At 44.5% G+C, this 14,681-nt stretch overlaps 1 protein-coding gene across 1 annotated transcript in view; it reads right to left on the bottom strand.

The window, feature by feature from the left end:
- pgm2l1 (phosphoglucomutase 2-like 1) overlaps positions 1-14,681 on the bottom strand; it is a 112,223-nt gene that overhangs the window by 40,205 nt on the left and 57,337 nt on the right. The window contains exon 7 of the mRNA XM_078544977.1: positions 11,332-11,521. Coding sequence (XP_078401103.1) covers positions 11,332-11,521 — 190 coding nt within the window. The remainder of the gene's footprint in view (positions 1-11,331; positions 11,522-14,681) is intronic.

Here is a 14,681-nt window from a genome sequence, read left to right on the forward strand (position 1 = left end):
GGCAGGCTGGCCTGATAATGATATGCTGATGTATTACAATGAGGTTCCCAACATCAGATAGCGGGAAACGCGGCCCACCACTGGTGGGCTGAGTGGACGATCGTGAACTGGTTTCCCACCGTCATAAAACCAATAGCACCATATTGTTCACTCACGCCACCTTTCATGCCCAACGCCAGTGGGCACAGAAAATTCTGCCCATAGTTTCAGATCAAGCAATGAAGGTAGGTTTCTTCCTTAAATGACATTACTTAACTAGCAAAACGGGTAACATTCCAACAGCTTCATGGTCACTTCCACTGAAACCAGTGGTACAATTCTAGATTTTTTTTGCTTTTAAATTGAGTTCAAATTCTCAAACTCTAATGGTGTGATTTAACTCATGTTCATGTAACTCATGTTTAGTCCAGTAATTTAACTATTATTCTATGCTTAACCAATATTATAAAATGTAACAGAAAGGCTAGTAAAAGACAATACAATGGACACTACCTTCTAAGAAACTTCCCCCAACTCCTACCAAGACTAGTAAAAGGCCAATACAATGGATATGGTATACATGAGCTTTCAGAAAGTGCCACGTAATAAATTCAGACAAAGGCCAGGTTGCACAAGGGATTGAAAGATCGGCACAAATTAGAAGATGCTAGGAGTTGAGGGAAGTTTCTTAGAAAGTGGTGTCCTGCAGGTATCTGTGCTGGAAACACTTCTATTTATCATAAACACAAATCAGTGAACTCAGGAATTATAGAATCAAAATTTGCTGACAATACCAAATTGTGAAGTATAGATAATAATGCGGAGGACTGCATCAAAATACAGAAAGACATTAAAAAAAGGCTTAGAGAGTGGGCTGTTCTATACATGCACAAGAAAATAACTACTTCAAAAGAAATACATAAATTGTGAAGCACTTGGAGGTGTCCTGAGGATGTGATAAGGGGCTATCTAAATGCAAGTTCTTTCCACTCTATTCTACCATACCAATATTTAAGAACTCTCTTGCAGATTTCTCCGTTTACCAATCATAATATACTCTTATGTTGACATTGGCTCTCTGTTCAACGTAATAAAGATTTCACTCCTTGTCAGTTATTGTCTATTTATTTTGGAATTTTGCTTCCATTGAAGAAATGGGGTTGCTGAGGCAGATCAACTAGAAGCCTGCGGCTGAATTTTTATCTGGGATGTTCCGACATGCAAATGGCCACACTTTGATCTTTTTTGGATGAAATTTGGAGGATTTCCCACTGCATTCCCGATCCCATGACATTTTCCTCTGGCCTTTTAATGGGCTGGGAATGCCTAGTGTGCAAAAACGCACATCTGCCCCACTGAGTTTAAGTTCCCTATTTTAAATGGGGGACAAAAATTGGATTTCCTCAGAGACACCGTTTTTGTCTGGTGGTTTGCATTTTGGAAGCCCATAAAATCAAATGCCACTATTAGGTGCTGTATTGAAATGTAGATGTGGTTTTAATGCAGTGATTCTTCATAGGAATCTCTCCTTTAAACATCTTACATTGTTCACATCCATTACCATCCTTTTCCAATGGAAGACGTACTATAATGCAATGAAAAATATTACAAGATGTCCTATCAGCCTGTGTTATCATCTTTTCTACTGTGATTTAAATGGCTCTCTGGCTGCTAAAAAAGTCTGCTTTTGACACTTGAAAAGAAATTTAACCATGGGCTCTCATCCATTAATTTACACACTGCTTTGAAATTGAAATGAGCACCTTCTGTTCTTCCCTTCTCAGACAGTATTCTATTGCTTGGACAGCTGTAGACGTTAAGAAAGTTTGGCGGAGTTTCAACTGCTAAGGGGTTTCAGCACAGTAGGTGTTCCATTCAACAGAGAATGAATGAGTTTCAAGAAGTTGTAATAACAGATGTGCCTTTGATGTGGTTTTTGGTTTGTTGACAGAAGCTTTAAGGATTACAAGTATTGCAAGGTTTTATTTCACATGACAGAATGCATTTTTTTCCTCAACCTCAATGGCAGGGTTTTCAATAGATGCTTTTAATTAGATGGTGAGAGATTTATTTTTCTCCCCCAACAGATGTGTTTTTTTTTTCTATTGATATTGCATGGAGTCTGAGGACTGTATATAGTGCACACTGGGTGAGTGGCTATGGAGGATACGTGGGGGCACAGAGGTGGCATGGAGTAGCATAAGAGAGTGAGGTGCCATGGGTGTGGTTGGGTGGGGGGTGCAGGTGAGCTGTGAGATTTAAGGGGGGCTTAAACAACATTAGGAGCAGTGCTGCTATCCCTGAGAACAGAAGCTGGCCTGCCTCCACATCTGCAGTCTTACTGCACTGATTTATGGCTCACAAACTGTCATGACGGGATTTGAACTCCTGTTCACTGGATTTTTAGTCCAGTAATTTAACGATTATGCTATATTTCACCAATTTTATTGCATTGTTTGGAGGTGTAACAAAGACTAGTAAAAGGCAATACAGTGGATATGGTATACATAAACTTTCAAAAGGTGCCATGTAATAAATTCATGACAAGGGTCAGGGTGCGTGCAGTTAGTGGCCAGGTAGCAGAAGGGGTTGATAGATCACTACAAATTAGAAAAAGGTGGCAGGGTAGATACTGTGTGAAAAGTAAAAAATGGTGTGTGAAGTTAGGTGTTCAGTTTGTGATACACAGAAGTGTGCAGGTTTTCTAGAGCCCAGATGAAGATTCAGTCCCTGATCTTCACTACTGCATGCTTCTTCAGGCAGGGCAACAAGCCAAAGCAACTGCTCCCTAGATTGTCTGACCTGTGACATTTGAAAAGTGCTCAGCTGGCACCGGAAAGGGATTGAATTTCTGAAAACTACATTTGACAGTCACCATAGCACAGAGATTAATCACTTAATGTATGAATATGATTGAAATACAGAATCACGTGCACACAAATGTGCTATTCAAGTAATATCATATGAGACAGAGAGAGAGACAAGACAAAGTGCTGTACTCTATAGATCCTCATGAAATTTGAGCATTAAATATGCATATTTCAAAGTAAAATAGCTACTCATCCTTGGTTGTAAAACAAAAACTGAAGAATTTAAAAGAAAAAAATTAGATCAGTTGAATGTTTTTCAATGTTTTTCAATTTTTACATACAAACCAGGTTAAGCATAACCAGACCACAGAGAAAAAAATACAGCACAGAATGAGGCCATTGGTTGACAGACACTTGCATTTGAGATGGTACAGTGAAGGTTCACTAGATTGGTCCCTGGGATGAAGGATTGCCTTATGATGAGAGCTGAGTAAACTGGGTCGTTTTTCTCTGGTATTTAGAAGAATGAGAGGCAATCTCATTAAAATGTACAAAATTCTGAAAGGGCTTGATAAGGTAGACACTGAGAGATTGTTTCTGCTGGTTGGGGAATCAAAAACGCGGGGGCACAGTCCCAGTATAACTGGCCGATCATTTTAGGACTGAGATGAGGAGAAATCACTTCACTCAAAGAGTTATGAATCTTTGGTTTTCTCTGCCCCAGAGGGTTGTGGATGCTCCATCGTTGAATACATTCAAGACTGGGATAGGCAGGTTTTTGTCTCAGGAAATAAAGGGATATGTGGAACAGGCAGGAAAGTGGAGTTGAAGCCCAAGATCAGGATTATACTAAATGGCAGGCTGGCTCGATGGGCCGAATGGTCTACTCCTGCTCCAACTTATGTTTTTGTGTGACACTGCTATGTTTTTTTTTTTAAAAAGTTCACAGGATGCGGGCACCACTGGCAAGGCCAGTGTTTAATGACCATCCCTAACTGCCCTTGAAAAGGTGATGGTGAGCCGCCCTTTTCAACTGCTACAGTCTTATGGTGTAGGTACACTTAACGCTGTTAGGAAGGGAGCTCCCGGGTTTTGACCCAGTTACAGCAAAGGAACAGCAATATATTTCCAAGACAGGATGGTGTGCGATGTCGAAGGAAACTTTTGTCCCTGTTTGGGACAAAGCTATAATGAGGACTGGAATCCAACTAAGAATTGGTGAGCTAATTATAGCTGAATAAGTGCCACTTTGTAGCATTGTCAACTACACCTTTCATCAATATGCTGACGATTGAGAATACCCTGGTGGACAGTAATTGACTAGATTAGATTTGCCCTGCTTTTTGTGTACAGGACATACCTGGGCAATTTCCCACATTGCCAGGTGGATGCCAGTGTTGTATCTGTACTGGGATAGCTTGGCTCAGGATGCAGCTAGTTCTGGATCACAAGAATTCAGTAATATTGCCCGAATGTTGCCAGGGCTCATAGCCTTGGCGGTATGCAGTGTCTTCAGCCATTTCTTGATATCACGTGGAGTGAATCAAATTGGCTGAAGACTGGCATCTGTGACGCTGGGGACCTCAGGAGGAAACTGAGAATTAACCATACACCTGACACTACTTCTAGCTGAAGATGGTTGCAAATGCTTCAGCCTCCTCTTTGACATTGATGGGCTAGGCGCCCCCATCATTGAGGATGCGGATGGTTTTGGGGCCACCTCCTCCAGTGAGTTGTTTAATTGTCACCACCATTCACATCTGGATTTGGCAGAGCAGCAGAGCTTGGATCCGATCCCTTGGTTGTGAGATCGCTTAGCTCTGTCTATTGCATGCTGCTTCCATTGATTGGCATGCAAGTAGTCGTAGCTTCACAAGGTTGACACCTCATTTTTAGTTATGTCTGGTGCTGCTCCTGGCAAGCCCTACTGCACTCTTCACTGAACCAGAGTTGATTCCCCAGTTTGATGGTAATGGTAGAGTGGGGGGATATGCCAAGTCACGAGGTTACAAATTCTGGTGGAATACAATTCTGTTGCTGCTGATGGCTCACAGTGCCTCACAGATGCCCAGTTTTGAGCTTCTAGATCTGTTCGAAATCTACATCATTTAGCACAGTGGTGTGCCACACAAAACGATGGAGGGTATCCTCAATGTGAATGTGGGACTTCCAACTCCATAAGGACTGTGTTGTCACTCCTACCAATACTGTCATGGACAGATGCATCTGTGACAGGTAGATTGATAAGAATGAGGTCAAGTAGGTTTTTGACTCTTCTTGGCTCCCTCACCACCTGTCCTAGACCCAGTGTAGCAGCTATGTTCTTTAGGACTCAGCCAGCTTGGTCAGTGACTCTTGTTGAAGGACGTTTATGTCTCTCAACCACAGTACATTTTATGCTCTTTCCACGCTGTGTTTCTTTTCAAGATGGAGGAGCGCTGACTCATCAGCAATGTGGGGGGAGGGGGACGGTGTGTGATGGCAGCATTAGGTGGTGATCAGCAGGATGTTTCCTTGCCCATGCTTGACCTGATGCCATGATACTTCATGGGGTACACAGCCCCTGCTGAGGACTGCCAGGGCAACTCCCTCCCGACTTTATACCTCTTGCTGAGTTTGTCCTGCCGATGGGACAGGACATACTCAGGGATAGTGATGGTGGTGTCTGGGGCATTGTCTGTAAGATATGATTCCGTGAGTATGACTATCATTCACGACTGGATGTGGCAGGACTGCAGAGCTTGGATCTAATCCTTTGGTTGTGGAACCACTTACCTCTGTCACCATTACTTTCATTCCAGAATAATTAATTAAATTTAAATGCCACCAGCTGCCAGTGGGATCTGAACCCTTGTACCCAGATCATTGCCTGGGCCTCTGGATGACTAGTCCAGTGACATTAGCACTACATTATCGCCTTTCCCTGAATGTTTTCTTGAACACTGTTATTCACAATGGAAACTGAAGAGTGTTCTTGTCCCACTCTGCATTCACTTGAGGCAGCCCCAAACTAACTTTCCTTTTAGAAAAATCAACCAAACTCCCTCTGGTAAGGGGACAGTGTTTTGGATTGGGGGAAGAATGGATTTTAGTAAAATAAGGCAGGATCTGGCCAAGGTAGACTGGGAACAGCTACTTGTGGGGAAATCTAGAGGAGCAATGGGGGGGCGTTCAAAAAGGAAATGGGGAGGGTACAGGCTCAACATGTTCCCTCTAGGGTGATAGGAAGGAGTAACAAGCCCAGAGAACCATGGATGACCAGAGGTATTCAGGATATGATGAGAAGGAAAAGAGAGACTTTTAGCAGGTACAAGGGGAGCAAATCAGCAGAGGCATTAGTGGAGAACAGAAAGTGCAGGGTGGAGCTTAAGAAAGCAATTAGGAGAGCAAAGAGGGGATATGAGAAAGCTCTGGCTGGTAAAAGTAGGGAAAATCCCAAGATATTCTATAAGTATATCAATGGGAAGAGGATAACCAGGGAAAGAGTAGGGCCCATTAGAGACCAAGAGGGCAATCTATGGGTGGAGCCACAGGACATTGGTAGAGTGTTGAACGAATACTTCACATCCATCTTCACCCAAGAGAATGAGGATGAAGGTATCGAACTCAGGGAGAGAGACTGCGAAGTTCTTGAGCAAATTGATATAGGGAGTGACAAGGTATTGGAGGTGTTGGTAGGCTTAAAAGTCCCAGACTGCTGAGGGAGGCAACGGAGGAGATCGCAAATTTTTAATTCCTTTCTGGCAACGGGGGAGGTGCCAGTGGACTGGAGGACAGCTAATGTGGTTCGGCTATTTAAGAAGGGTTGTAGAGAGAAACCAGGGAATTACAGGCCAGTGAGTCTCACGTCAGTGGTAGGGAAACTATTGGAGAAAATTCTGAAGGAGAGAACTATCTCCATTTGGAGAGGCAATGTTTGATCAGGGATAGTCAGCATGGCTTTATCAGAGGGAGGTTATGCCTAACAAATTTGATTGAATTTTTTTGAGGAGGTGACCAGGTGTGTAAATGAGGGTAGTGCAGTTGATGTAGTTTATATGGATTTCAGCAAAGCCTTTGACAAGGTCCCACATGGGAGACTTAAAAAGAAGGCAAATGCACATGGGATACAGGATAATTTGATAAGGTGGATTCAAAATTGGCTTACTTGTAGCAGACATAGGGTGATGACTGAAGGATGCTTTAGTGACTGGAAGCCAGTGTCCAGAGGTGTACCACAGGGATCTGTGCTCGGTCCCCTATTATTCGTTATTTATATAAACGACATAGATGACTATGTGAGGGGTAGGATTAGTAAGTTTGCGGATGACACAAAGATTGGCCGGGTGGTTAACAGTGAGGTTGAGTGTCTTGGGCTACAGTTCCTTTCCCTCCGTCGCATCTGTTCTGATGATGCCACTTTCAAAAACAGTTCCTCTGACATGTCTTCCTTCTTCCTTAACTGAGGTTTTCCACCCACAGTGGTTGACAGGGCCCTCAACCATGTCCAGTCCATCTCCCGCGCATCCGCCCTCACACCTTCCTCTCCCTCCCAGAAACATGATAGGGTCCCCCTTGTCCTCACTTATCACCCCACCAGCCTCCGCATTCAAAGGATCATCCTCCGCCATTTCTGTCAACTCCAGCATGATGCCACCACCAAACACATCTTCCCTTCACCCCCCCGGCGGCATTCCGCAAGGATCGTTCCCTCTGGGACACCCTGGTCCACTCCTCCATCACCCCCTACACCTCAACCCCCTCCCACGGCACCTTCCCATGCAACCGCAGAAGATGCAACATCTGCCCCTTTACTTCCCCTCTCCTCACCGTCCAAGGGCCCAAACACTCCTTTCAAGTGAAGCAGCATTTCACTTGCACTTCCCTCAATTTAGTCTACTGCATTCGTTGCTCCCAATGCGGTTTCCTCTACATTGGAGAGACCAAACGCAGACTGGGTGACCACTTTGCAGAACACCTTCGGTCTGTCCGCAAGTATGACCCAGACCTCCCTGCCGCTTGCCATTTCAACACTCCACCCTGCTCTCATGCCCACATGTCCGTCCTTGGCCTGCTGCATTGTTCCAGTGAAGCTCAATGCAAACTGGAGGAACAGCAGCTCATCTACCGACCAGGCACTTTACAGCCTTCTGGACTTAATATTGAGTTCAACAATTTTAGATCATGAACTCTCTCCTCCATCCCCACCCCCTTCCAATAATTTATATAGATTTTTCTTTTCCCACCTATTTCCATTATTTTTAAATGTATTTCCATCCATTGTTTTATCTCTACTTTTTAGCCTTTTTCGATTCCTTCACCCCACCCCACCCCCACTAGGGCTATCTGTACCTTGCTTGTCCTGCTTTCTACTCTTAATTAGCACATTCCTTAGATAATATCACCACCTTCAACACTTCTTTGTCCTTTTGTGTATGACATCTTTTGGCTATCTCCACCTATCACTGGCCCTCTATCCAGCTCTACCTGTCCCACCCCTCTTAAACCAGCTTATATTTCACCTCTCTTCTATTTTTACTTAGCTCTGTTGAAGAGTCATACGGACTCGAAACGTTAACTGTATTCCTCTCTGCAGATGCTGTCAGACCTGCTAAGTTTTTCCAGGTATTTTTATTTTTGTTTTGGAGTTGTATAGAGCCTTGGTGAGGCCACAGCTGGACTACTGTGTGCAGTTCTGGTCGCCACATTATCGGAAGGATGTGATTGCACTGGAGGGGGTGCAGAGGAGATTCACCAGGATGTTGCCTGGGATGAAACATTTAAGTTATGAAGACAGGTTGGATAGATTTGGGTTGTTTTCGTTGGAGCAGAGAAGACTGAGGGGCAACCTGATCGAGGTGTACAAGATTATGAGGGGCATGGACAGGGAGCAGTCGTTCCCCTTAGTTGAAGGGTCAGTCACAAGGGGACACAAGTTCAAGACGAGGAGCAGTTTAGGGGCAGGATGTGAGGAAAAACTTTTTTACCCAGAGGGTGGATACAGTATGGAATGCACTGCCTGGGAAAGTGGTGGAGGCGGGTTGCCTCACATCCTTTAAAAAGGACCTGGATGAGCACTTGGCACGTCACAACATTCAAGGCTATGGGCCAAGTGCTGGTAAATGGGATTAGGTAGGTTGGTCAGGTGTTTCTCACGTCGGTGCAGACTCGATGGGCTGAAGGGCCTCTTCTACACTATGATTCTGTGACAGAATGTAATTTTCCACCACTCTCAACTAAGCCACACCAAAGTGATCAGCCAAGGCTCTATTGTGAGGCATATAGTTCAGTTTATATGCCATGATGTTCAGTGGTCACCCTTCACGATTTCTTCTTTCGCAGACCAGTGCTCATGGCCCTCACTCTCAAGTGTGAAACATGCAAGGAATGAGGGAGAATGACACATCCCATCATATTTACAATGCCAACTAAGGAAATATCATTATTCTGTAATATTTCTCCATTTTGAAATCAATATTAGGCTTTTGAAAATTGCAGCAGAAACCTTGCATCAGGCTTGTCCAATGTCCAGGCCATGAGTCGGATGGGGCCCGCGGAGGTAGTTTCCCAAATGCCGGTAAGTGCAGTGGGAGATTCTTAAAGAAACCGTTTCTCTCCCACGTTTGCTGCTGATAAATGTGGGAGAGAAGCCGTTTGTGATTGGAGGAACAGCAACACTGGCGGCAGCAAGTGAACTCCGGTAACAGAGATAATGGGAACAGAGCGCGGGAGACCGCGAGCGATTGCCATATGCTGGGTGGGGGAGGGACAGACTTGCTGCTGGTCTGGAGGAGGCTGGATGCAATGGTGCTACATGGTGTGGAAGAGAAGACTCACTGTGCAGGGGTGTGAGAAAGCGAGAGGGCGCGCGTGTGTGCGTGCATGCGAGAGCGTGAGAGAGAGCATGAGTGTATGTGTATGAGAGAGTGGGTGAGTGTGTGTGTCTGGCTCACTCAGCCACAGGATTCCCACATACCCTACCCTCCACACACACTCACAGTGGGTGTGGGTGAGTGAGTGAGTGAGTGAGCGAGCAAGAGATTGTCTGGCTCACTCCCAAACAGACTGTCCCTCTCGCACTTTAATGGTGATCTTTATTAATCACTCTTTATCACACAGCCACAACTTTATCTTGTAATTCACATTTAATATTGTGCCAAACCTCATCTTTTGAAAACTTGCACATCAGCTCCTTGAGAGAGAAGATAATGGAAATTCCCCCCCCACCCCGAGCAAAAAGGTTGGACAAGCCTGCCTTAGATGAACTCTGAAACTTCAGTATCAACCCTCCCTCGATAGGCAGGAGAGGGTGGGGGAGGAGTTGGGAAGAAAAACTTACTGCGTGTGTGTCTGTCGCTATTTTTACAGTGACCACTTTTCAGTCATGTCCCACATTAACATACTTAAATCCGACTGTCAGAATTCAATTGGAAGGCTGATTTAAATTTAATAGTTGCCATGTGGATTTCCAAAGGCTTGAAAAACCCAGCAGTGAGAGGGAAATGGGGTCTGTCTGGTTAAGAAGGTGGCCGCCTTTTACAAAACTCCTCATGGGTTCGGAGAAACAGGACTACTATTGCTGACTGTAGTCTCTTGACACTGGATTTATTGCCCGGCAGCTGGCTAGTCTGTCAATTTACTGGACTGCCGCATAAATACTGCAGCTACAACATCAGGTCAGAGGCTGGGAATTCTGCGGTGAGTAACTCACCTCCTGACTCCCCAAAGCCAGTCCACCATCTACAAGGCACAAGTCAGGCGTGTGATGGAATATCTCCAGTTGCCTGGATGAATGTAGCTCCAACAACACTCAAGCAACTTGACACCATCCAGAAAAAAAAGCAGCCCGCTTGATCGGCATCCCTTCCGCCACCTTAAAGATTCACTCATTCCACCACCGACGCACAGTGACAGCAGTATGCACCATTTACAAGAAGCACTGCAGCAACTCACTCAGGTTCCTCTGACAGCACCTTCCAAACCTGTGAGCTCTACCAGCTAGAAGGGCAAAGGCAGCAGATGCATGGGAACACCACCACCCTGCAAACTCGCCTCCGAGGGGATATGAGGAAAAACATTTTTTTTTTTAAAATGTAGAGAGAGTGATTAGGTTCTGGAATGCACTGTCCAAGATATTGTGGTGGAGGCAGATTCAATCCTAGCTTGCAGAGAGCCAGCACAGTCCAAATGGCCTTTTTCTGTGATGTAACCGTTCTGTGATTCTATAAGTCACTATTAGTGGAGCTTTGCCATCTTTTGCAGAATGCCAATGAAACACAGTAGAGATATTTTCTAATTCCTCCTGCTAATATTTAGCGTCAAGTGATTTTGATCTTGTGCAATAAACAGTAAAATGTGAGATAGCAAGTTGGCAACTTGTTTTGCATCTTTTCCTGATTTTTATATCTACTAAAGTTAACCAGGTGCAGGAGGAAGGTAAAACAAGCTACCGACTCACTATCACTTGTTTGCCACTATGGCTCAAAAAAAAAATTCTACAGCTAGCTATACAAAAGTTCAAGGAAACAGTCATTTGCTTTAAAATGCATGAAAAGTTTATTACCAGCACGCATTCACCCTCCTCCGGATTTGGACATTTGACAGTTGAAAACTCTGGATCTGGATCCTGCTGTTCTGGAACTGGAATGGGTGGAGCAAAGTCAAATGCCTTGAAAGCTGACTGCACATACTCGTGCCCAACACCATGAAAGGAAGTGTGCACGAACTTGAGCGATGTCTTTCTGTTAAGTTCTCTAAATGGTAGGAAACAAGCACCTCAGTGTCCAACATTGTGGGGGTGGGGGAGGGTTAACACAGCACTCACGTTAGGGATGAGAACAGGTTAAAAATTGTTAGAAAATTAGAACAAACACTATATGCACTTGACTGAATTGCACAAGTTAGAGAAACAAATTAGAACTCAGCTTTTAAAAAAAAGTTGTACAGGGCACCAGTAGCTAACCATCAGCATTTAAATAAATAAAAAATTTCCAACACCCTGGGTTGGGGGGGGGGGGTGCGTGGAGGAGAAGAGGATATGGGAGGGAAAGAAGGCTAAAATGAAGAAGTGATTGAGGAACAGTCCAAACACATGCTGATTATTCAATGAACAAGGAAAATCCAACAATTATTGATTCCTAGCTCCTCAGGAATAACTTAGAACACTAAACGTTGCAGTTATAAAAAAGGACTACAGGAACTGAAATCAACATAATTGTAAAAGCAAAAGTATACTTTGCTTAAAATCTTAGATGTGAATCAAAAAAGGTTGAAAAAAAATAATTAGAAATAGAAAATAGCAGCAAAAGGATCAAAATAAATGGGTTAGCTCTAATGTTAAGTGATTGATGAGTAGAAACATCACGGTAGCATACAGACCACGGCTAATCCTCGCTTGGGCAGGACACAGTTTTGAGGTAACAACTGGGGAAGTGCAATTGATTGCAGCCTCCTCAGCTAGTGAGAGGAGGACATTTGCAGTAAGAAAGTTGAGTGCACGAAAACAACCAGAATTTCTACTTCTGACTGCTGGGAAGTGGACATACAAGGACAATGGGCAAAGACAGCATCTGAATTAGTGCCATTGCATTTCAAGCAGAAATAGTCTGTCAGCATTTGCTGCTCGGGTTCCTACAAAAGATTAGTCACCTAGGGAGAGTGGGTTCTCATTGACCTGTCACCTGCAGCGGTTCAAGAAGGCAGCTCATCACCACCTTCTCAAGGACAATTAGGGATGGGCAATAAACACTGGCCTAGCCAGCAACACCCACATCCCATGAATAAATATAATTCAGAAGGGAGTAAAGGGGAAAACAGAGAGTGGGAGCAGAAAATGGTATATCTGCTAAATTAATTCTTCAAATCACTTCCATACAGAGTCAACCTGGCTGTGAAATCTACACAGAGAACAGCTATGTAAACGCAAAAAACATAATAGCTAGTAAACCCATGCACCAGCAGATATAACGCATTCTAAAACTCTTACAGAAGTCAGTCAAATTAGATGAGGGCTTGGCTGATATTTGGTTTTAAGTGTCTTATTTAGCAATACGCTAGGCACAGGACCAAAAACAAACTTAGAGAAACAGAACTCTTTTTGGTTGTGAGGTTAATTAGCGCGAGACGGAAGAGCATTGCCGGAGGCCGTGCAATGGGGCAGCATCATGTTCAGATTTCACACTTGGGAAAATTCAGGCAAATATTTGGGCAGGCCATTACTTGAAATATAGATAAAAGCAAAAAACTGTGGATGCTGGAAATCCAAAACAAAAATAAAAATACCTGGAAAAACTCAGCAGGGCTGACAGCATCTGCTGAGAGGAACACAGTTAACGTTTCGAGTCCGTATGACTCTTCAACAGAACTAAGTAAAAATAGAAGAGGTGAAATATAAACTGGTTTAAGGGGGTGGGGTGGGACAGGTAGGGCTGGATAGAGGGCCAGTGATAGGTGGAGATAGCCAAAAGATGTCATACACAAAAGGACAAAGAAGTGTTGAAGGTGGTGATATTATCTAAGGAATGTGCTAATTAAGGGTAGAAAGCAGGACGAGCAAGGTACAGATAGCTCTAGTGGGGTGGGGTGGGGTGAAGGGAAGGGATCGAAATAGGCTAAAAGGTAGAGATAAAACAATGGATGGAAATACATTTAAAAATAATGGAAATAGGTGGGAAAAGAAAAATCTATATAAATTATTGGGAAAAAAGGGGTGGGGGGGGGGGAGCGGGGAGAAAATCGGAAAGGGGGTGGGGATGGAGGAGAGAGTTCATGATCTAAAATTGTTGAACTCAATATTCAGACTGGAAGGCTGTAAAGTGCCTAGTCGGAAGATGAGGTGCTGCTCCTCCAGTTTGCGTTGAGCTTCACTGGAACATTGCAGCAGGCCAAGGACGGACATGTGGGCATGAGAGCAGGGTGGAGTGTTGAAATGGCAAGCGACAGGGAGGTCTGGGTCATACTTGCGGACAGACCGAAGGTGTTCTGCAAAGTGGTCACCCAGTCTGTGTTTGGTCTCTCCAATGTAGAGGAAACCGCATTGGGAGCAGTGAATGCAGTAGATCAAATTGAGGGAAGTGCAAGTGAAATGCTGCTTCACTTGAAAGGAGTGTTTGAACCCTTGGATGGTGAGGAGAGGGGAAGTAAAGGGGCAGGTGTTGAAAGTTGGAAGTTCCATGGGGCTGAATTTTCCCTCCGTCGGGGGGGTTGTGTGGGGGCGGGTAGGAGCGAGCATGAACCCGATTGGTACCTCTGATCGGCATTTTACGCGGGCAGGCCAATTAAGGCCCTCCCAGTGTGACGCACAGCCGAAAGCGCTTTGCGCTCCCTGGGGGGGGGGGGGGATTCCGCGAGTCAGGGCCTGCGCTTTTTCACGTGTGCAATCTAATAAAGGTTAAAAAAATTTTAAAGGACATGTCCCCTCATGTGAAACTGTCACATGAGCTGGGACATGTTCATTAATCTTTTCAAAATTTTTTATTTAATTAATAAACCCTTCATGAAACCTCATCCCACCCGTGGATGAGGTTTCATGAAAAACGCGAAGGCCGCCTGGGCTCTTCGCCTGCCTGCCAACCTTAAGGTTGGACGGGTAGCATTCTTAACAACTTTAATTACTTTCTTAATGGCCTTAATAGGCCTTTGACAGTTTGGCGGGCGCGCAGCCGTGTTGGTTGCGCACCCACCGAACTGACAATCTAAATGATGCATGGTGACTTTGGGGCACCCACTGCGCGTCATTTTACGCGTCAGCGAGTGGGTCCCAGTCCCACTTCCACTCACCGACCGGAAAATTCTTCCCATGGTGTTCAAGGGGAAAAGCCAATCTCAGGATTATAAATCAGTCAGTCAGTCAGTGTAGAATCAAAAATGGGCTATTTGATTCATGACGTTTTACAAGACACTTCGTAACGTAAC

Source organism: Cetorhinus maximus, chromosome 7 (genome assembly GCF_964194155.1).
Source record: "Cetorhinus maximus chromosome 7, sCetMax3.hap1.1, whole genome shotgun sequence".
Classification (NCBI taxonomy): Eukaryota; Metazoa; Chordata; class Chondrichthyes; order Lamniformes; family Cetorhinidae; genus Cetorhinus; species Cetorhinus maximus.